The 24,003-nt window shown below is 42.6% G+C and overlaps 1 protein-coding gene across 1 annotated transcript in view; it reads left to right on the top strand.

Annotated features, from left to right (window-relative positions):
- EGFLAM (EGF like, fibronectin type III and laminin G domains) overlaps window positions 1-24,003 on the top strand; it is a 208,109-nt gene that overhangs the window by 123,366 nt on the left and 60,740 nt on the right. The window contains exons 5-10 of the mRNA XM_007951579.2: window positions 5,958-6,098; window positions 7,400-7,718; window positions 8,725-8,825; window positions 9,904-10,004; window positions 13,512-13,656; window positions 19,152-19,341. Of these exons, the coding sequence (XP_007949770.2) occupies window positions 5,958-6,098; window positions 7,400-7,718; window positions 8,725-8,825; window positions 9,904-10,004; window positions 13,512-13,656; window positions 19,152-19,341 (997 nt within the window). The remainder of the gene's footprint in view (window positions 1-5,957; window positions 6,099-7,399; window positions 7,719-8,724; window positions 8,826-9,903; window positions 10,005-13,511; window positions 13,657-19,151; window positions 19,342-24,003) is intronic.

Here is a 24,003-nt window from a genome sequence, read left to right on the forward strand (position 1 = left end):
GCACACAACCTTAACTACCACAACCTCTCATTATTCCATCCAATTGGCCAAGACCCAGTTTTAGTCATTGACCCATTCCCTCCTGGGCAACCGTTGCTCTGCAGCCATTCTTCGTCTAGTGAGTGTTGGGGTTCTGAGGCTATCCAGTTAACAGCACCTTTCCTCTTTGCCTGTTTCTTGAATTAGTTGAGAAATAAGACAATGCACAGCAGATAAAGAACCAAGTGCCATCATTATTGCTGATAAAGCCAGGGATGAATGTAGTCATGTTTTTTTATTGTGTCTAAACTATTTCAAAAGTTGACACTTTTTATTTTCCTTACTGTAGGTGCCAAAGGAGCTCTGGTAACACAGTGCCTAAGGCATCTGACCACTAACCAGGAGGCTGGTGGTTCAAACCCATCAGCCACTCCTCAGAAGGAAGTTTGGACAATCTATTTCCATAAACATTTTCTGCCTTGGAAACCCAATGGGGGTTGCTAGGAGTCAGAATCGACTCAATGGCAGCGAGTTTGGTTTTGGTTTGGTAGATGACAAATGGGCTTGTTAACTTCCATCCGCACAATCCAGATTCTGGGACAGCCCACTTGAGGGCAAGCTTGGGTTTGCTGAGCAGTTATACCTTCCTAGGTCACTGTCTCTCACTGATCTAGGAGAGTAGAGGAGGAAAGAGGAAGAGACCAAATTTCTCCAACTTCCTTTTCCCTCCCCCAGGTCCTTTAATAGATTCCAAAAAACCAAGCCATTTGCCGTGGAATAAGTCCTGACTCATGGCAATCCCATGTGTGTCAGAGTAGAACTGTGCTTCTTAGGGTTTTCAAAGGCTGATATTTTGGAAGTAGATTGCTAGACCTTTCTTCCAAGGTGCCTTGAGTGGAGCAGCCAGCCTTTCAGTTAACAGCATGTGCTTAACTTTGTGCCACCTAGGGACTCCTTTTGTAGACTTGGGGGGACAGGAACCCAAACTCACTGCCATCAAGTCGATGCCTACTCATAGAACCCCCCCCATTGGGTTTCTGAGGCTGTAAGTCTTTACAGAAGTAGATTGCCCCACCTTCCTGCTGTGGAGCAGCTAATGGGTTTGAACCGGTGACCTGGTTAACAGCCAAATGCCTTATGCGCTATTTCAACAGAGTTTCTTCTTTCATAGCCTAGCTTCACTTAATTCACAAAGGTGGGCCAATGGCTTCCACTGATTTGCTGTCTCTACTTCTCTTGAGAGATAAGATGAAGCTGTAATCCCAAGGTGTTTACGGAAAATCTCTTCCCATGCATGGAACCTTAGGAAGGGGTATACACATTCCTCTCCCTATTGTGAGCTGCTGAGGGAAGAAACTCAAAACATGATCCCTTTGAATGGAGATGAAGAGATCACATTTCTGATAAATGATGACAGATCATATCTTCTAGGAGTGGTCATTTTGAACACAAAGCTACCATCCCTAAAGCATCAAACTCCCATGCTAAACAACTTCATTTTTCTTTTGCATTCACATAAGAGAAAATAAAATTGTCTTAGTTTTTTCTTTTTCAAACCTTGTTTGACTGATAACAGATGCCTTCAATATGTCTATATCAAAAGTGTGGAATTTAGTCACAGAATGATAGTGTTGGAAATGACCCCACAGTCATCAGATACAATCTCACTCCTTATTTTAATGGAAAACACAAAAAGCAGAAAGATCAAGTGACTTGCCCAAGGCCACACAATGATTTGTGTTCCTCTCCCCATCATTTAGATTCCATGACCAGGGATATTTCAACTATACCATGTTGATATCGTTTGTTGTTGTTAGGTGCTGTCAAGTCGACTCCAACTCATAGCGACCCTATGTACAACACAACGAAACGCTGCCCAGTCTTGTGCCAGCCTCACAATCCTTGCTATACCTAAGCCCATCGTTGAAGCCACTGTGTCAGTCTGTTTCTTTGAGAACCTTTCCTTTTTCGTTGACCCTCCACTTTACCAAGCATGATATTCTTCTCCAGGGAATGGTCCCTTCTGACAACATGGCCAAAGTAGGTGAAATGAACTCTGGCCATTCTTCCCTCCAAGGAGCATTCCGGCTACACTTCTTCCAGGACAGATTTGTTAGTTCTTTTGGCAGTCCCTGGTACTTTCAGTATTCTTTGCCAACACCACAACTGAAAAGCATCAACTCTTCTTTGGTCTTCCTTATTCATCATCCAGCTTTCACATGTATATGAGGCAATTGAAAAGGCCTTGACTTGAGACAGGTGCATCTTGGTCTTCAAAGTGACATCTTTGCTCTTTAACACATTAAAGAGGTCTTCTGCAGCAGATCTGCCTAGTGCAATATGTCGTCTGATGTCTTGACTGCTGCTTCCATTGGTGTTAATTGTAGAACCAAATAACAGGAAATTTTTGACAGCTTCAATCTTTTCACCATTTGTCATGATGCTGCTTATTGGCTCAGTTGTGAGGATTTTCATTTTATGTTGAATTGTAATCCACACTGTAGTCTTTAATCTTCATTGGTAAGTGCTTCAAGTCATCCTCACTTTCAGGAAGAAAACTTGTGTCATCTGCATATCACAGGTTAATGAGTCTTCCTCCAATCCTGATGCTGTGCTCTTCTTCATGTAGTCCAGCTCCTTGGATTGATATGATAGACAAACTCATTATTGGTAGAAAACAAGGGATATCTTTTAAAACCAAACATACGAGTCCTTTATAAGATAAACAAAACTCCAAACTCACTGCCATCGAGTCGATCCCAACTCATAGCAACCCCTCCTTGGGTTTCTGAGGCGGTATCTGTATGGAAGTAGATTGCCCAGTCTTCCTTCCAAAGAGTGGCTAGTGGGTTTGAACCACCAGCCTTCTGGTTAGCAGTCAAATGCCTTAGGCACTATGCCACCAGAGCGCCATTAAAAATAAAGAAAAAAAAAATTAGTTTTTTATAAAATAAAAGGTACCCCTAATTTATTTATAGAAATTTGTATTTTATTAATTTTTCTTGTTGTAGAGTTACCCCTGAACTTGTTTTCCATTCAGTCAATGGTGTGACTATTCTGTTACAATAAATGTCTCCTTTTTAATGGTTCCTTTTCCTAATTAACAAAGTGCCAAGTAAAAAGAGATAAGTTATGCACTTTAATTACAATAACCCCAGGCTACTAGGAGAATTCTTATCACTGGCTTGGACTGTACATTCTGTGCTGACTTAGAAAGAGCATTGGTGAGAACTTCTCATAAGCCATGGCTTTGATATCTGAGGTGGTGGGGCGGTCAGGGAGCATGAGACATGAGTTCTATTTCCAGGTCTCTTTGAGTCATGCTGTGCCTGGCCCTCTCTGTGCTTATAGCTTTCCTATTAAAAATGAAAAATTACTGTTAACCTGGGTTATTAATGAAAGATCGGGAGATTGACAGGCTCAGCCAGTTGCCACCTCTTCGATTTTAGGTAGATCACTTAACTTCCCTTAGCTACAGTTTACTTATTGGTATAATGGGATTAACCATATTTACTTCACAGTATTATTGAACACTTAGAAATGTTTTATGTTAAGCACCCAACAGTAAATAATTAGGAAGGGAAGCAGCAGTAGATTTCAGTAAATACAACGATGGGGGAAGGAAGGAGCTAAAAGGAGGAGCTGTTGTTATTGAGATCCTTCAATTCTGGACCAAGGAGACTAGAATTTACCTTGTAGGCAGTGGAGGGGTGGGGTCTTGAAGGCTTTCTCTTTCTTATTTTTTTCTGGAAAAAATACAGTAGATGAAAACATATTTTAGGAAGAGAATCTTCACTTTGGTGACAATATGTGCAGGAAATGGCAAGGACGTGTAGAGGACAAGGGAGAACCCAGAGGTAGAAACCAGCCCACTCAAGATGGAAATCAACTTCCTTCATGTGTGTGTGTTAGAGCATATTTTCATTGTCATGTGGATTCTTTTCTCTGAAATCCAAGAACTCTGATTACATGAGGCAGAGATACAAATGGAGAGACACAAACACACACAGAAGAAAGAAACCGAGAGAGAGGTAGGGAGAGAGAAAGAAAGATACAGAAATGAAGAGAGACAAGAGAGGGAGGGAGCTGTCTTCAAGGGTTGTCTGGTTTTTGTGTGAAAACATCTGGTCCACAGCTGGGCTGACTAGATGCAGGTGGCTTAAAAGAACATGCATGCAGATGTAATTCTGAAATCAACAGCCTTGGATTTTGCTGACAGATGGGCTATTTTAAATAAAACTATGGGGAACTGGTGTGGCAGTGGTGAGAATGCCATCTCTCTTGTGTTATCTCACCTTCCCTGAGATGTGCCTGAATACCTGAGGATGGCTCATTGCATCCTTTCTCCCCATCACCTGCCAGCCTTATTCTCTCTCTCTGGTCCAGGAGGAGATTTCTGGTCAACAGAGCAAGGAGCAGTCCCATGCCTTGGAGACAACTTCCCACAGCTGCCTTTCTGTTGTTTTCTTCAGCTCCATTTTCAACCTGCTTGCTGTGTAGCTTAGAGAAGGGAGAGTGTGTGTTTGTGAGAGAAGTGTTTGGCTTAGCTTACTCTGAAAGCAGAATATCTTTAAGTTTGGCTTGTATTTCAATGTCGTTTTTTCTTTTCTTTTCACCAACCGTCTAAATGCAGGATGCTTGATGAACAATGAACATTAGTAACCTTCAAAAGTCCATTTCCATTGCCAGAGTTGATACTGCCTTAAAAGCTGGTGCCTAATGTGCCCCTTAGAAGAGTCAGATAGTACCTGTGCCTGCCCATGCCACTGGAAGGAATTAGGGGGCCCATAGCAGGAGCAGGAGCTCTGGGAACATAGCGCCTAAGGCATTTGACTGCTAACCAGAAGGCTGGAGGTTCAAACCCACCAGCCACTCCTCGGAAGGAAGGTTGGGCAATCTACTTCCGTAGTGATACTGCCTCAGAAACCCAAGGAGGGGTCGCTGTGAGTTGGGTCCAACTCCACAGAACATAACAACAACAACAATGTAGTAGAAGCAAATGGGAGCAGCACTTCAAAAGGCTGCCACCCCCTGGTGGAGTACTTTCAGTGCCAAACCTAAATCAGAGCTGTGGTCAGTGGCTTTTGTAGATGACAACTGAATAAAAATGCTCACCTGACTGTTCTCCAAAAGGCAGTGTCCTGTGTTTTTCCTTGAAGAGAAGTTTTTCTCACTCTACATCCAGTTCTGAAAAATTCCATTGCCCAGCTGAGGTGGGTAGAAATGATTCTCTATTACATTCCATACATGGCCACGTTTTTCCAGTGGGGAGTCCCTGAGTGGTCCAAATGGTTATCATACTTGGTTGCTAACCAAAAGGTTGGAGTTTGAGTCTCCCCATAGGCATTTCAGAAGAAAGACCTGACAATCTACCTCTGAAAAATCAGCAGCTACTGGAAACCTGACAGAGCGCAGCTCTGCCCTGACACGCAGTGGGGTCACCATGAGTTGTATTCAACTTGACAGTTACTGGTGTACTGTTTCTTTTCTTTGTCCTGGGCATTGGGGTGTTTTTGCACTATTATAAATGCTGGCATGGTTGATGTGTTTTGCACACGTTCCTGGTACACCTGTGCAAGAGTTTCTCTGGGTTTTTTTTAAGTTGGGATGGCATTGAAGGGTGAAAGGTATAAACATTTTTCTACTTCATTCAATACTTCCAGTTTTGTTAAGCACTGGCTTACACAGCAGTGCAGAAGGGTTCCCATTGAGCCCATCCTGGGTAACATTTTTTTTGCTTGCCTTCGCATTTTGGCCAATCTCATCAGTTTGAAATGGCAGCTCTTTGTGGGTTTCATAGGCACTTTCTTGATTACTTATGAGATGAAACTTTTTTTTTTTCCATATTCTGTCACCATTTATGCTTCCTCTTCTGCGTTGCATTCCTTGTGTCTTCCCAGTACATTTGGATCTGTTCAGCATTGCTCTGCATGTGGCTGAGTTAGGGTAGAAAGCGGGGGGAGGGCATGCATTGACAGAGATGTGCTGCTTTTCTTTGTGAAGGCACCGAGGAAGCAGGAAGTGGCCACTATGGACCCCATTATATCACCAACATGGGCATCGGTGATGATGATGATGGATTTGAAGACGAGTTAGATCTGGATATTTCCTTTGAGGAGGTAACAAAAATCTTTGCTCTTGACCCAGGGGGTTCTTATTTGCTTGCCCAATGCAAAAACGGTGAGGAGGCCACATGTTCTGACCTCCTTTAATCCCACAAGAGGAAGACAGGGTTACCAGCAGTAACCCAAGGCCTATTACTGCAAGGCCAGACATGCTGCCTCCCTCCAGCCCTTTCTCCAACCGTTCCTCCCAAAGCACCCACCACCTCTCTCCTGGGTTCAATAATTCAGTGCAGTGGCCACACAGAACTCACAGATTACAAGGTTTATTAGGGAAGCACCAAGCTACAATTTGAGTTCAGGAAAAATGCTCAGTCTCCCAGCCCACCGTCCCTCAGCCAACAGTGTCTCACAGTCTCTTTCCCAGCAGTGCTGGTCCCTCGGTGCCTCACTCAGTGATGCATGTCTCTTGTGTCTCTTTCCCAGCAGCATGTGTCTCATTCAGGAGCGCGTGTCTCTTTCGGCAGCACGTCTTCCTCAACCAGCAGTCAGAGAGAGTTCTGCCTCTAGGAGGCCTCCTTTTGAGCCCAGCAGGGTGGTCAAACTAGCCAATCATAGCATCAGAACTCTAAGCACCTGAGAGAAAGTGGGCACCTCCCAGAACATTGTTTTGTGCCACTCCCAACAGAAATACTCCAGGTGGACAACTTCAGCAATCAGGAGCTCCTCAGTTGCTCATAGAAAATCCCACCTTGGAGTTTACAAAGACTTATGGGTAGAAAAGCCACACTACGTAATTTACTACACTGCACCCAACAAGGCACTTTCATCAATGGATCATGAACATTTTACTTAAAATTTAAATTGGCCCCTTTTCTTATAACATTTATTTATTTCCTCTGAATATTAGGCTCTAGTTGATTATATATTAGCAGTAAGTTAGTACTGACCATGGTGCTGTTGTATGGATGCCCTCTGCCTGCTGGCTTCACACTCTGGCAAAAACATGTTTTGACTACCCACCCCGTGAAATTTTATAAAATCAGGTGTTACAAGGAATTGAATAACTCCTTAACAATGTAATGCATCTTTGTAAGTTTTACTAACAATGTGCCATGTAATATCAGCTTTACTACTGATTTTCTGAGTGGTATGGAACAAGGCACTTAACAATCCCCGAGCCTCAAGTTCATCATCCATAAATTGAAGTCAGTAATATCATCCCCTTCCATCGACATCCCAGGGTTTTTGTGTCAAAAGTTACCATATTTTCGAGGATTAGTCCTCATCCACAAATAAGGCAGTCTAATTACTCTGTTCTGAGTTAATCCTGAAACTTTTTCTCTTTTTGGCTTTAGGTTAAACCACTTCCTGCTACCAAAAGAGGGAATAAGAAAATGTTGGTAGATACTAGGATGACCTCTGTATCTAATCCGAAGACCATGTCTAAGTTTGCCACCCCTATGTCAGCATCTCTCCCTGTGACTGCAGTGGCTCCCCACACCGCTCCAGTAAAGAGTAAGGGGAAGAGTGGTGTGGCTCTGATGCCAAGGCTCTTTGATATGTCTTGTGATGAAACCATCTGCTCTGCTGACAGCTTTTGTGTCAATGACTATACCTTGGGGGGCTCACGATGCCACTGCAACCTGGGCAAAGGTGGTGAGAGCTGCTCGGAAGGTAAGTTCCCTGGGTAGGAAGAATATTGTGTTGAGTTAGCCCCACTGGGAGCCAGAGGGAAGTTTTATTGTCTGAACATGCCTCTTTCCAGGAGCTTTGATGGTGCAATGGTTAAGCACTTGGTGGCCAACCAAAGGGTTGGTGGTTTGAACCCAGCTAGCAGCTCTGCAGGAGAAAGACCTGGCAATCTGCCCTTGTGAAAGATTGTTGTTGTTGCTGTTGTTGTTGTTATGTGCCATCAAGTCAGACCCGACTCTAGCGACCCCTCCTTGGGTTTCCGAGGCAGTATCACTATGGAAGTAGATTGCCCCATCTTCCTTCCAAGGAGTGGCTGGTGGGTTTGAACCACCAGCCTTCTGGTTATCAGTCAAGTGCCTTAGGACTATGTGTGAAAGATTACAGCCTAGAAAACCCTGTGGAACAGTTCTACTCTATCACATGGGGTTGCTATGGGTTGAAATGGACTCAATGGCACCTAACACCAACAACCAAATCCCTTCCTAAGATGAGCCACTACTTCTATGTACCACTCATTAAATTAGCTGAACAAGGAAAATCATGCTTCAAATTAGGTAGCAGCCCTATTTCTGTGTGTGCTAAATTCGTAATACTTTTGAAACAATCATTAAATCATCCCAACAACACCTTGTAGAAGTAGCCTTCACTATTATCACTTTTCTACAAAAAAAAAAAAAAAAAATCAGCTAAAACCTATGCATGAGAGGTTAAAATGATAATAATTGGACCAACTTACATTACACAAAAGTATGGCTGGAAAGAGGGTCCTGAAGTCATTGAATTCAGGAAAGCAAGTACCAATCTCCAAAAATCCAGTGTCTTCTTAATAATTGCAGAACTCAAAGAATGAGAATAGTAGCTGTAAAAATTAGAAGAAAAGAGATAGCAAACTAGTTTAACAGATTATCAAGGGTTGATTTTTGCTTTTGAAGATGTGAAGAAAAGGCATTCTTTTGTGTTGTCTTTTTGTTTGTTTGTTTCTTTTCAGATATTGCTATACAGTATCCTCAGTTCTTTGGCCATTCCTATGTAACCTTTGAACCTCTGAAGAACTCCTATCAGGCATTCCAAATTACTCTTGAATTTAGGGTAAGAGGGATTCGTTGTTTACTGAGTGCTTATTAGACATCTACTAAAAGGGAGGGAGAGAAGAAGAAGGAAGGGTCATCAAAGCTTGGTATAACACAGATCCTGCCCTTAAACCAATTCGCAAGATAGCAGGAGTGAAGGGCACATTCCCATATTCAAGGGGAGGGTGGGTTTGTATATTACTTAACTATTCAAGTAGCTGGCCTGAAGGTTCCAGTGAGTTCATCAGAACCCTAGCTGTGTTGTTCTTGATAATGACTCTTCCCAGGCCAGGGTGTCAGAAGAAATAATGCATTCTCCATTTCAGAACGCTTTTTCAAAGGAAGCCCAAATGTCTCTCTTCGTTGGTATGACTGTAACTGAACAATACAAAACCCTGGAATATAGTGATGAGTCAGCAGATGCTCTCTGACCCGAATCAACTGCAGATCAGAAAACAGTCAATGCCTTTAGGTTAAAACGATTCTGTTAGGCATCTCAGACAACTCAAAAAGTTTGGAAATCTGGAAACAAGCCCACCTTGAGGTCAAAACTACAGTGTTGAGTGTCCAAGAGATGACTTGTCCCAATCTAGGGCAGCCAGCATGGGCGAAAACCATGCTGGTCTGTGAGCTGGCCTCTTTGTACTAGAAAGAAAGGAACAAATTCACATGACTTCCCAGCAAGAGAGAAGTGAAGAAAGAATAAAGGGGGGGAAAAGGAATTCTGTTTGATGAGAAAAGAATTTGATTAGCATAACTCCCATCCTCTCTGTGGCATGGTCTTTGCACATATGGTTTTCCAGAACCTCTGCAGATGGATCCACATAGCCAAGTAAAGAGCAGGTCAGATACGGAGCCACCTTCCTTTCACCTCACTGCCACACCTCACCCACTGTTTAGATTACTGCCATCTGTTTAGTGAAAATGAACTGGGTCTGGGTCCCTGGGCATTACTTGGCGTCCATGCTCTTTTCCCTTTGTAAATGTGACTGGAGAGAGGGAATGCTCAAATTTCGTATTTGTGAATGTTTCCAGATGGTGCTTTATGGATGAGGAGATGCTCATTGTTCATGTGTCTTGTGTTTGTGCAATAACAGGCAGAAGCGGAGGATGGCTTACTACTATACTGCGGGGAGACCGAACATGGGCGGGGGGATTTCATGTCCCTGGCTGTCATCCGGCGTGCACTTCAGTTCAGGTAACTCCTGCCAAAGCCCTGGGTTTTCCATACTATTCTACATTATAATTTAATGTAAATAAAATATACACAGAATGGATTCCTGTGGATAAAGGAACGATATATAGAAGAGGACCATGGACCCATTTAGTAAATACAGGAGCAGCAGCATTTCATAAATACTTTACCTTTGGAACCTTGTGACCATACATTAAGCAGTCCTTGGGTGGCACACGTGGTCAAGTGCTGGGCTACTAACCAAAGCTTGGTGGTCTGAATCCACTCAGAGGCACCTTGGAAGAAAGGCCTTGGGATCTGTTTCTAAAAGATCACAGCTGTGGGAACTCTGTGGACCAATTCTGCTCTGCAAGAGACTCTATCTCTTTGGCTGAAGGCTGCAATCCCAGCACCTTCTACTATACTGCAGACCTTCTAGAAAAAAAGTACTGTTGAATAAATGAGTGGTTTTTCACCAGTTGCCATTGAGTTGAGTTTATTCCCAATCATAGGGATGCAGCATTGAGCCCTAGAGATAAAGTCTCTTCTCTGCTCGAGTTTCAGTGAATGTGATGAGAGTAAAAACCAAAACCAAACCCACTACCACCAAGTCAATTCCGACTCATAGCACCCCCCACTGGGTTCCAAGGCAGTAAATCTTTATAGAAGTAGATTTCCTGGTCTTCCTTCCGCAGAGTGGCTGGTGGATTTGAACCACCAACCTTCTGGTTAGCAGTCAAGTGCCTTAGGCACTATGCTACCAGAGCTCCTTCTTTAGAGGGTAGGTCCACATATATAGTAGACATTTATGTTGCTGTAAAAAGGTTTTCACAATGAATTAATCTTTCAAAATTCTATCATTGCCTTAGGCAATGCACCACCAGAGCTCCTTGTGATGAGAATAGGGCTGGGATATTCTCCTTATACCTTTGTGGCAAATATGGCTAAAAGCCATGGAGGGGAGAGAGGATGGGTTTACAGAGGCTCAAGCCCCATCCTGCTCTCCCCTTGAGAGTATAGCAGATGGTTTGACTCACCTCCTCTGCCTTGATAATTTCTCTCCCAACACAGTTTTGAAAGCCATCATTAGCTTACATGTGGTTTTCTGGGAGCAGGGTTGTGTGGAGGTATGAGTATTTTACTTACCTTCATGAAGATGTGTTGTTGGGTGCTATTGAGTCAATTCCAACTCATAGAGACCTATGGGACAGAATAGAACCCCATCATGTTTTCTAGGCTGTAATTTTTATAAGAGCACATTGCCAGGTCTTTCTCCTTCAGAGCCACTGGGTAGGTTCAAATCATCAACCTTTTGGTTAGCAGCCATGCTCGTAACCATTGTACCACCAGGGATGGAGGTATAGGTGGCATCAATTTGAGAAGAACCAATTAAGATCAGCCTTGTCCTCCATAGTGCACTGATGACATCATTCACCCATCACTTGACCTTCAGCTTAACTTACCTAAGCCTACCTTTCCACATAGGGCTACTGTGAAGATTAACTGAGTTAAAAACTCATTGCCACTGAGTCAATTCCAACTCATAGTGACCCTGTAGGACAAAGAACCACCCCATAGTATTTCCTAGGCTATGAAACTGCCACATCTTTCTCCCATGAAGCAGCTAGTGGGTTCGAATGGCTAACTTTTCAGTTATCAGCTGAACGTTTAACCACTGCACCACAAGGACCCCTTTATGAGTTACTACATAAAAGTATTAAAATAGTGCCTGGCCCATTGTCAGCATTCAGTATGCATCGACCTTTATTATCTTTACTGCCTTCATTATTTCAATACAAAAAGTACTTTGGGTTAAATTGGAAGACTATTGACTATCCCACCTGGACTAGAAAACAGGTCCCCATTCTTTGCTAAATCCTTTGATTCATGGAAATTTTATGTTAGCCAATAGGATCTGGAACAATGGTTCTAACCATTATGGGTTTTAACACTTGGAGGATCCAATAGACTTTCTGCAGAACTGGCAGTCAGTGGTTGGTTGTTGTTGTTACTCTTGAAGTACTATCCATTCCAGTTCATAGTGACCCCGTGTGACAGAGCAGAACTGCCTCATAGGGCTGTGATCTTTATGAGAGCAGATTTCCAGGCCTTTCTGATGGAGAGATACTGGGTGCCAGCCTCAAACTCTTAGCCTTTTGGTTAGCAGCCAAGTGCTTAACCCTTGTGCCACTAGGGCCCTTTAGTGACTGACAGGATGCCTCCAACCCTCCAGCTCCTATGAGTGATTCTGACATGCCCATCTAGGTAAGCCTCTCCTACAGTCCCTCTCTACCCCACTGTACTCCAGTGGGGATCCCACAGCAAAGGAAGGAAGGCCATGGGAAGTAGGGAGCAGATAATGCAAGACATAATAAGGATAATCCTGGCCATGCATCCTTCCCCACTGGCAACCTTCAGCTCCATGGGGAAGTAGTATAGAGGCTGTTTGCAAGTTGCACAGAGCAATCTCACATCCACCCAGGAGAAGCATTGAATTTGTAAGCATCGTCACTGGGGGTACAGGTCCATGCAATAGGCCTTCTCCCTAAGACATGTTCTCTTTCCACAAGTCTACAAGTATGTCAAAGTTGGAAGAGGAAGGCTCATATTGGAAGGAAAAAAGAAAGAAAGAAAGAAACCATTGCTGTTGGGTTGAGTCTGACTCATGAAAGGGTTGAAATTCTTCCTATGAGGCATAGTGAGCAGGGGACACCTCCAGACTGTCCAGAGGTTGGGAAAACGTGAGAGTAATCCTCTTCCGCCTGCACTTCACCCTGAATGGAGCCTCCTGTGGAAACCATGTGCTGTATCAGGCCCAGCCAAACACAGATGGCAATGCTGTTAGCTTGCCAAAATGAGTGCAAAGGCTTGGTTTTTCACATATATTAATATTGCTCAGCCTGTCACTTGGGAGTTGGAGAAAGTCCCCAGAGAAATCCCTGGAAGCAGAATGGTTCAGTCTGATTCCCTGAAACTTGAATCCACTTCAAGCATCTGGCAGTCTCTGTAAAGGGGAGGGAGGGCCTGAATTGCCCATCATTTTCTAAGCTTCAGAGAAAATCAGGTTAGAGAAGGCCCTACGTTTGAAGAGTCTATGAACAGATGAACTATAACTAGGCCGAGATTATCTAAGGGAAGAGAGGTCTAGTTGTACTTTGTGTAGAATCAGATGGTTCTTTATATGAGTCCAAGTAACTAAACAGAAAAAGGAGCTATGGTGGCGCAGTGGTTAAAAGCATTCGGCTGCTAACCAAAAGGTTGTTTGAACCCACCAGCTGCTCCATGGGAGAAAGATGAGCATTCTGCTTCTGTAAAGATGTACAGCATTGGAAAGCCTATGGGACAGTTCTACTCTGTCCTATAGTGTTGTGATGTGTCAGAATCAACTCTATGGCAGTGGATTTGGTTTGAGGTTTAACTGAACAGACAGCCTCTAAAAGAAGCCATTGCCTGGAAGGTGATGTTCATGAGGTCTGAGAACATAATGAAGTAGTTGATCAAAGAGTCTCCCTTTTTGTCTCCTCTCCACAGGTTCAATTGTGGAACTGGGATGGCCATCCTCACAAGTAAGACCAAAATCAAACTGGGGGGCTGGCACACAGTCATGATCTACAGAGATGGGCTGAATGGACTGCTGCTGTTGAACAATGGCACCCCAGTGACTGGCCAGTCACAGGTGAGTGCCAGTGCCTTACATCCAGCCCATACCACCTAGCACCACAAAAAGCATCCTGAGAGGGCCCCTCTGCAGAAAACTGAGGCAGAATCATAAGACTCAAGCCCTGGCTGAGATTGTAGAGGCCAATTTCTGAGCGCAAACTCATGCAACTGAGCTTGGACCTGCTCCTGCTAGGTTTTTTCACTCTGGGTGGGTTTCCAAGGCACACAGCAAACTCATATCTACCCAGGAGAAGCATTGAATTTGTAAGCATTGTCACTGGGTACACAGGTCCATACAGTAGGCCTTGTACCCTAAAATATGTTCTTTCCACAAGTCCACGAGGACATCAGAGGTGGAAGAGGAAGGCTCATACTGGAAGGAAAAACAACAACAACAACAAAAAAAAAAAAAAAAAAACATTGCTATTGGGTTGATTCTGACTCACGGCAACCCATGGGTTTGAACTGCCAACCTTTCAGGTTGTAGCTGAACTCTAACTTGTGTACCACTAATTATTGTCAAACACAAAGCTTGCTTTTAAGTAGGGATGTTGCAATCCTGTGGCTTTAGAAAATTGTCTCAGGAGGTTCACTTGATTCAATATTCAGGAATAGTCCATCCAACTACCTTTTTTGGGAGGCCATGATTATAGGAAGTGGTAAAATAATTTAACTGTTGGATTACTCAGTGAATCACCTAGGTATTCATGTATTTGTCATGCTCTAGGCAATTTTAGGACTGTTTTTAGAATAAACAGTTTGGATTAGCAACTGCCAAAGAACCGAGCCTATAATTATAACAAGGCAGGTGTCTGTATTCTCTGAGGAAAAATGTAGCAATAGGCCTTTGTGTATATGTATATAGCTTCCTCCTGCCTGTACACTTCACCACTCTTTGCTGGAGGAACATATTATACAAAGAAATATGTTATAGTGGTAAAAAAAAAAAAAAAAAAGAATAAAATCTCATTAGTTTGGATCCCAGTGGCTCAAAAGAAACATGAATCCAAATACAATGGATGTGAGTCCAGGGAGATTACTTACATACATTTTGCTCAGGAAGGGCAAAGCAGGACAAAGGAACTATAGCGTCACACACATGCCAGACCAATGCATCTAATACACTAACATGAAGTTTGATGAAGAAGTTTAACAAAGAAGCCATGACGTCAGGTCCAAAATATTAACATGAAGATGGGATAGAGACACTATAGTAGAAGCAATATATGTGAATATGTCTTATGGTTAAAAGCAAGGAAATTCAGTGAAGGTTAGCAAACAAAGCCATGTGGTAACAACAAGCTAAAGAAATTGTTGACTGCATTAATAGAGGCATGTTGTTGTTGTTGTTGTTGTTACTTGCTGTTGACTTGATTCCAGCTCATAGAGACCTCATGTGTGTCAAAGTAGGACGGTGTTCCATAGGATTTTCAAGGCTGTGACCTTTCAGAAGCAGATGTCTAGGCCTGTCTTCCAAGGTGCCACTGGGTGGGTTCAAACTACCAACCTTTTGGCTGGTAGATGAGTGTTTAACCATCTGTACCACATCTTGTAGGAGCATAGTATCTGAAAAAAGGAAGGTGACAGTTCTGTTCTAGTCCATGATGACTCATCCTCCAGAAGGATTGAATTCAGATCTTGGATGACACTCAAAGAGACCTACAGGATAATTGTATCCTGTTCAAAGGGCATCCACCCAAACATGGAGAGGACTTGAAGTTCTTGTATGATTGATTGAACAAGAGTTAGTGATTGTAGAGAAGAGAAGATGAAAGATGGATGGTGGCTTTTTTATCATAGAATCAAGGGGAGAGTCTTGGGGAAGAAGGACTTAGTCTATGGACCCCCAAGGCTAAAGCTGAATGGAGAAAGTTTAAGTTTTACATCTATCTAATTGTACAAAAGTGTAGGAGGTACAACAGACTATCTCAGGGGAGGGTTTTCTGTCTTTGGGGATGTTCAGGACTAACATAGCTGAACCTTTTAGTAGGGATATAGAAGAGACCCAACAGCTAATAGAAGCTTGGATTATATATTTTCATATTTTTTCCAAATCTCAAAGGTCTATGGTTTTAATGAATATAAGAATTAATTACATGAAGCATTTAATTTTATGTATACTTAGGGTGAAGTTTACTTCTATATTGCTGGGACTTGCCAAGGAAATTGTAGAAGCAGGACCACAGATGTGGAAAGTTTAATAAACTGCCTTAGGAGATAATGGCTCTATCTTAAGTCAGGTTCCCCAGACATAGAGCCTGAGATGAGGAGTCCTGTGCAAGTGGTATATTAACAAATGCTCCCAGGGGAACCTGGCAAGAGAGAGGTAGGGTGAGCAGAGAAGGGGAGGGAGACAACCAGGGTCAGACAAAGTTCTGCAGAGTAAGATGGCAGCCTGACCCCATGGGGAAGCTCTGGAGTGGAAGTTACTCCTACTCTGAGTTACTCCATTCCACAGCAAAGAAATGAGACTTTCATACTCATCATAACTGCTTGAGTATACCCTGGAGAATGCCAATTCCAGGCACTTCCAGTTCTCTGCTTAGGCAGGCAAAGCAGACTCCAGCAACCTGAAGGTGCTGGCTGTTAAAAACAAAAGCACACTAGCAATGTCACACACACCTCCTCATCAGAGGCCAGAAAGCCCAGGTAGGATTTTGTGAAGAACATCTCTAAGGAGCCATCCAGCCCTAAGGTGTGCTTAGTGCTCTACACAAGGCCTGAGCTGTCAGGCCCTTTGTTGTGGTCCTAGATCAGAGAACAGGGTAAGAAGTGAGGAAGAGATCCAGAGGTGAATCCCAAGAACCTTATGACATAAGCCAACCAGAATCCAGTCAATTCTGACTCATGATGCCCCACGTGTTATAGAGTAAAACTGTGTTCCAGAGGGTTTTCTTGGCTGCCGTCTTCATGGAAGCAGCTTTCCAGGCCTTTTTTCCATGGTGCTGCTGTATGGGTTTGAAGCACTAACCTTTTGGTTGGCAGCAGAGCACCAGGTGTTTTCTCTACACCCCCCCCCCCAAAAAAAATACTGCCATCGAGTCAATTCTGATTCATAGCGACTCCCATTAGGTTTCCAAGGTGGTAAATCTTTACGGAAGTAGATTGCTCAGTCTTGCTTCCGTGGAGTGGCTGGTGGGTTTGAACTGTCAGCCTTCTGGTTAGAAGTCAGGTGCCTTAGGCATTGTGCTACTAGAGCTCCTTTCACCACCCAGGGACCTTAATAAGCTAACAGGGCACCTAAATGCCTTGAATAAAAAATTGTATTCAGTGGAGGCAAACAGTCTAATTGATCTTTAAACCCACTGCAAGTACAGCAAAGTTGCCTAAGTCGTATCCAAACTCTTAATTTACAAATGATTTGTGTCTAGTCATTAGAAAAGATAAAACAATGATTAGGTTTTCTACTTGTTGATAATAAAAAATGTAAAGGATAAAGATTACATTTCAGTAGCTTGCATTCTAGACTTTTTATAATTCTGGGAGAATGCCTTTCCCCAACCCTTCCTTACCCTTTAATCCAAGTGAATGAGATATTTCTGTAGTAAAAATAATTAAGACCAAGGGCATCTTAATTTTGTCCCACCTTATGTTCAGCCAGGAGCCCTGTGGCACAGTTATTAAAGCACTCAGCTGTTAACTAAAAGGTTGGTTCTTCAAACCCACCAGCCACTCCATATGAGAAAGATGTGGCAGTCTGCTTCTGTAAAGATTTACAGCCTTGGCAAATTCTATTACAGGCACAACACTGCGGTATCACTAGCACCAAATACCAGGCTATTGATTAATGCATAGACAGGTAAGAAGAGTGGGTGGGGGTAGGTGAACAGGAATACACCCTAGACCAAGGATAGATTTGGCTGAAGATAATCTTCACATATGCACTTGTGCTACAAAATTCGCCACATTACAGAAGTAACAGAGGACAGGGTGGGAGTAACTTCACAGAGACAGCCGAACATCTTGTGAGAATCACGAGGCCTAGGTGCTCAGGACCATAGTCTTGGGGGACATTATGCTCAATTGGCACACATAGTTTATAAAAATTTTGTTCTACAACCTACTTTGGTGAGTAGCAACTGGGGTCTTAAAAGTTTTTTGAGTGGCCATCTAAGATGCAACTATTGCTCTCCTCTGGAGCAAAGAAAAGTGAAGAAAATCAAAGTTATCTGTAAACAATTAGTCCACAGATAAGATGGACCACAAGGACTTCACCCTCCATGACCCCGAGACCAGAACTACATTGTGCCCAGCTACCAATGCCAACCACTTGGAAAGGGATCAATCCTGGACATACTGGATAGAATGAGAGAAAAAATATGGAACAAAATTCAAAAACACAAAAATGACCAGAATTACTGGTTGGAAAGAGATTGGTGGAACCCCTGAGACTATGGCCTTGGGTTACCCTTTGAGCCTAGAAATGGACTTACTTAAATGGATTGGCTCTCAGCCCAACAGTAGAAAGACCTACATACAGAACACCTACCCCAGGTCAATGCATCCACCTACTCCAGGGAGATGCACCCCTTGGATCAGGCAGCCATGAGACACCAGAGGGGTAGCACTCACACAGAGGGAAAGCTGAACAGACAGGAATGCATAGATGAGAGGGGCACGGGGAGAGGGTGGTCACAGGGATGAGAGTTTTTTAAGGTTGGGGACGGTAATCGGGGCCATGAAACCAGATGTGCATGAGCTGTTGAATGTAAAACAAGTTTGCTATGCAAATTTGCACTCAAAGCACAACTAAAAAAAAAAAAAAAAAGTTTACAGCCTTGGAAACTCTATGTGACAGTTCTACCCTGTCCTGTAAGGTTGCTATGAGTCTGAATCAACTCAGTGGCAAGGGATTTGGTTTTTGGTAGTGTTTAGCCCTGTATTTTGCAACCTTAAAACCTGCAATCCAGATTGTGGTTTGGTCTAAGATTGGAAATTTCTCTGCCTAATTATTACAACAACCCTTGAAAAAGAAAAGGAAAAGTTGCATGCATGAACAAGTGTCTAAATATTTTCAACACAATCTGTTTAGCAATCCCCCTCCCCTCCCCATAATGTTCCTTGCAGGGCGTAAAGGTCACCAGGAGAGTGAAAGGGTAAATGCTAGCCCGAATACATACAAGATTAGCATAATCACTTTTTAAGGAGAGACGGCCCATGACCAGTCCAAGGTACACAATAAATTGGTCAGGGCTGGAAAGAGAAAGTTTTTGTTGGATGTCCAGAATGGTACACTGCCTATAAGGTTGGTCTTGGCTCTGACATACCTTCTTTTCCCTTCTAGGCATTCCAAAATAATCCCTTTGGAAAACACAGCCCCTTGAGGAGCTCACTGAGTTGCCTATGGTAACTGTGGGTTTAATCTTCCAGTAGGGCAATGTCTTAAAGAAAAATACGATGGACAGAAAACATTAGCCCTATGACCTACATCTTAACCATGTCCCTTATCAAAATTTGATGTATTTTAACTTGATTATGTTTAGTGAGATATAATTTTCATCTCTCTTAAAGGGCCAGTACAGTAAAATTACCTTCCGGACACCTCTCTATCTTGGTGGGGCTCCCAGTGCTTACTGGTTGGTCAGAGCAACAGGAACAAACCGCGGTTTTCATGGCTGTGTACAGTCACTCACAGTTAATGGGAAGAGAATTGACCTGAGGCCCTGGCCCCTGGGGAAGGTGCTCAGTGGAGCCGATGTGGGTAAGTGGCTACCCAGTGGGTTGGGATGCTGTTTTTGGCTTGGGCCAAGGTGATGAATCCTTCTTTGGCTTGTAGTGCTGAGTGGCTGGTTAATGCAGAACTTCAGGAAGGAGCTGGGTCCAAAGGGTGAGGTTGGGGGCTCTGTAGACATGATGACCCTGAGCCCGAATATCAAGGTATGATAAACTAGAGAGTGCATCAGACCCTTGGCTGTGTCTTGCTTCTTTCTCAATTCTCTTCATGAAAAAGTGACATGTTCTGAATGGACAAAGCAACAATGAAAAAAATCATCACAGTGACAAATAGCAACACAGTAATGTAAAGAGCTTTCCTGCATGCCCTGCTTCCGAAGGAAATGGTGAAATTTGAATTTCTGACCACTGTGCCAAATGATTTCTCATATGTTCTCTCACACTAATTCTGGGAGGTAGGAAGTATTATTATATTCATTTTATAGATGAAGAAATGAGGCTTGTCAAAATTAAATAACTTATCTAAAATAACAGGCTAAGATTGTTTTTAAATCAATATAACCAAAAAAAAAAAAAACCCGAATTCACTGCCATAGAGTCAATTCTGACTCATAGCAACCCCCACTGGGTTTCTGAGGCAGTAAATCTTACAGAAGCAGATTGCTGCATCTTCCTCTCACAGAGCAACTGGGGGGTTTGAACTGCCAACATTCTGATTAGTAGCCAAATGCCTTAAGGCACTATGACACCAGAGCTCCTTTTTTTAAAACCAATAAGGACATTTATTTTATCACTTAAGACAGCAGGTAGATAATTCCAATATTGGTTAATTTGATGACTCAATGACAGCCAAACTCTTGGTTGGTGTTTCTGTGACTCCTTTGCTTTTCACTTATAATCACAAATTGGCACCACAATTCTAAATATCACATCCTCACATGACATTGTTTTTGGCAAGAAAAGGCAAGGCTTATGCTTGGGTCCATTTTCCCTCCATCTCCAAGATGTTCTTTTAAAAGAACAGTGCAGTAAACACCCATATACCCACTAAATTCTACCACTGACAATTTTTACATTTGCTCTATCACATACTGATCCATCCTTCTCTCCATCCTTTGATCAGACCTAGGATTTGATCCTCGTGAATCTAGGTACCTTTTGTTCTTGCCATTTTAAAGCTAATATTAGTTGAGCACATACCATATGCATGCACAATTCTAAGCACTTACTACTTCCCAAGAATCCTATGCAATAGGTACTCTGATTAGACTTTTTTTTTTTTACAGATGAGAACCAATAGCACAAACAGAAGGAACTAGCCCAAGATCACTCAGCTATAAGTGATAGAGCTTCATTATGACCTCAGTCATTCTGGATCCACAACCTTCCCTTTTAACCGTTTCATCTACCACATCAAAGCCTCCTTTGTTGATCTCTAATTGCTTTCCCGCACCTTGCCTCTGGCTAATATTGCTGAAACTATGAAAGGTGAAGTTCACTTAAAAAAAAAAAAAAAAAAACTACTATCTGTATGTTATTCCCTGTGCTAATTCTTCCCCAATTGATCACTTAGTTCAAAGCCAGCAATGACTAAAACACCAAAACAATTAATAGCACCCACTACAGTAGGACAATGTCTCCAAAATCCCTCTTCTGGAATATGTGGGATGAGTCAGAACATAAGAGTGAGCAGTTTCACAAGGAGTCTCGTGGAGGTTAAGAACATGAACTCTGAAGGCAAATGGCTGGATTTGGCAAATCAGTTAACCACTCTGACTCAGATTGCCTATCCATATAATAATAATACCTACCTCATAAGATTGCTTTGTTTGAATGAGTTGTGTATATAAAGAAAATACTTAGAATAGGCTCGTACACATAGTAAACGTGATGTAAATATCTAGTATTAATATTATTATGATTATATTCTAGACTCCACCCATCAGGTAGGCTATAGATTGTTTCTCCTCTACTCATTGACCAGACTGTGGAACAGCTGTGCAGGACAGATCTGCCAATTTCAAGGCTGCTTGGTAACTTAGGTAGCTCAGGAGTTGCAAAGCTGAGTAAGAACTGATACTGGCCTGCTTTTACAATTCCAGCCCAATGGGATGCCAACCTCTCCCTTGAGCATATGGCACCAGGAGGGCCCACCTGGCTGGTTGCGGGCTCCCTGGAGGCAGTTACTGGGTTATTTCACTCCTCTCTGTGAGCCTTAATGGTGGGTATTAGTCACATTGTTCTTTTTCATATTTTTTATTCATATTTTCCATTTGTTCTCCCTGGGATATAAGAACAAGCAAAGCTGGTTATTCTTCTTCAACCTCCACGTTTACTTTCTTTGGGGTTTTTGTTAGCTGCCATTGAGTCAGCTCCCAACTCAAGGCAATGTCATGCACATCAGAACAGAACACTGCCTGGTCCTGCCCTATCCTCACTATCTGATTGGTTGCAGATCAGATCATTGTGATCCATAGGGTTTTCATTGGCTGATTTTCAGAAGTGAAAGGCTGGGCCTTTCTTCTTAGCTACCAATAGCAACATGCAATCCACCACTGAAAGATGAGTGGTAGTTCTGCATGAGATGCATTGCATGGGAACTGAACCCAAGTTCCCCAGATATAAGGGGAGAATTCTACCACTGAGCCACCATTGCTCCTCTTTTATGCTACTCCTTCTGAAATGCAAGTTCTTCAAAGTTAAATGCAGTCTCAGCATGGAGGACACTGGGCTCATGCAAACAGCAGTGAGTTTCTAAGGAAGTTGTAGGCTTCCAGGAGAGGGTGACAAGAGTTTCAGTGTCATGGTTCCTCCATCTGACACTTATAAGGTGGTGTGACCATCTTCAACAACAACTTTCTGTCTGCCTCAGCCCATCATCCTCCATAAACTTGTTTTTAATTTTCAGAAGGGCCTTTTGTTACTCAACCCAACCCCCTACACTTTAACTCTTTCTTTGGACTCTCTCCTCCTCTGACACTCTAGAATAGTCAGCAATCTCAGCAAAATTTTGGATTCTCTAACCCAAACTGTTCTTGTATTGTTAGGTGCCATTGTGCTGGGCCCAACTCATAGTGGCCCCATATACAACAGAGCAAAACACTGCCCAGTTCTACACCATCCTCACAATCCTTGCTATACCTGAGCCCATTGTTGCAGCTACTGTGTCAATCCATCTCATTGAGGGCTTTCCCCTTCTTAATGAATCCTGAACTTTACCAAGCATGGTATCTTTCTCTAGGGAATGGTCCCTTCTGACAGCATGACCAAAGTAGGTGAGAAGTTTGGCCATTCTCACTTCCAAGGAATATTCTGGCTGTACTTCTATCAGTTGTGAGGATTTTTGTTTCTTTATGTTGAGGTGCAATGCATAGTGCAGACTGTAGTCTTTAATCTTCATCAGTAAGTGCTTCAAGTCATCTTCACTTTCAGCAAGCAAGATTGTGTCTTCTGCATATCACAGTTTGCTAATGAGTCTTCCTCCAGTCTTGATGCCATGTTATTCTTCATATAGTCCAGCTTCTTGGATTATTTGCTCAGCATACAGGTTGAATAAGTATGGTGAAAGGATACACTCCCTTCCTGATTTTAAACCATGCAGTATCCCCTTGCTCTGTTTGAATGACAGTGTCCTGGTTCCTCATGGTTTGTGGTTAATGAGCACAATTAAGTGTTCTGGAATTCCCATTGTTCTCAATGTTATCCATAATTTGTTGTGATCCATACAGTCAAATGCTTTTGCTTAGTCAATAAAACACAAGTAAACATCTTTCCAGTATTCTTTGCTTTCAGCTGAGATCCATCTGATGTCAGCAATGATATCCCTCATCCCATGTCCTCTTCTGAATCCAGCTTGCATTTCTGGAAGTAATCTGTCAATATACTGCTGCAACCGTTTTTGAATTATCTTCAGCAAGGTTTTACTTGTATGTGATATTAATGACATTGTTTGATAATTTCCACATTCTGTGGGGTCACCACAAATGTAGATCTTTTCCAGTCAGTTGACCAGGTAGCTGTCTTCCAAGCTTCTTGGCATAGACAAGTAAATGCCTTCAATGTGGCATTCATTTGTTGCAACATCTCAATGAGTGTTCTTTCAATTACTGACTGAATTCCTGAATTTCTCCAATTCCTTCTGTGCATCTTCCACTTCTTCCTTCAACAACATTGGTTCTTGATCATGTGCCACCTTCTGAAGTAGATGAACATCAACCAATTACTTTGGTACAGTGACTCTGTGTATTCATTCCACCTTCTTTTGATGCTTCTTGCATCCTTCAATATTTTTCCCATAGAATCTTTCAATAATGTAATTCAAGACTTGATTTTTTTTCCTTCAGCTCTTTCAGTTTGAGAAATGCTGAGCATGTTCTTCCCTTTTGGTTTTCTAACTGCAGGTCTTCACATATTTCATTATAATAATTCACTGTCTTCTTGAACTGCTCTTTGAAACCTTCTGTTCAACTCATCTTGTCATTTCTTCCATTTGTTTTAGCTACTCTCCATTCAAGTTTCAGAGTCTCTTCTGACATCCCATTGATCTTTTTTGTTTCCTGTCTTTTTAATGACCTTTTCTTTCTTCATGGATAATGTTCTTGATGTCATCCTTCAATTCATTTGATTTTCAGTCATTGGTGTTCAGTGGGTTCAATATGTCAAATCTGTTCTTCAGATGGTCTCTAAATTC

Source organism: Orycteropus afer, unplaced genomic scaffold, assembly GCF_000298275.1.
Source record: "Orycteropus afer afer isolate SDZICR_OR568_19922 unplaced genomic scaffold, OryAfe1.0 scaffold00300, whole genome shotgun sequence".
NCBI classification, from domain to species: Eukaryota; Metazoa; Chordata; class Mammalia; order Tubulidentata; family Orycteropodidae; genus Orycteropus; species Orycteropus afer.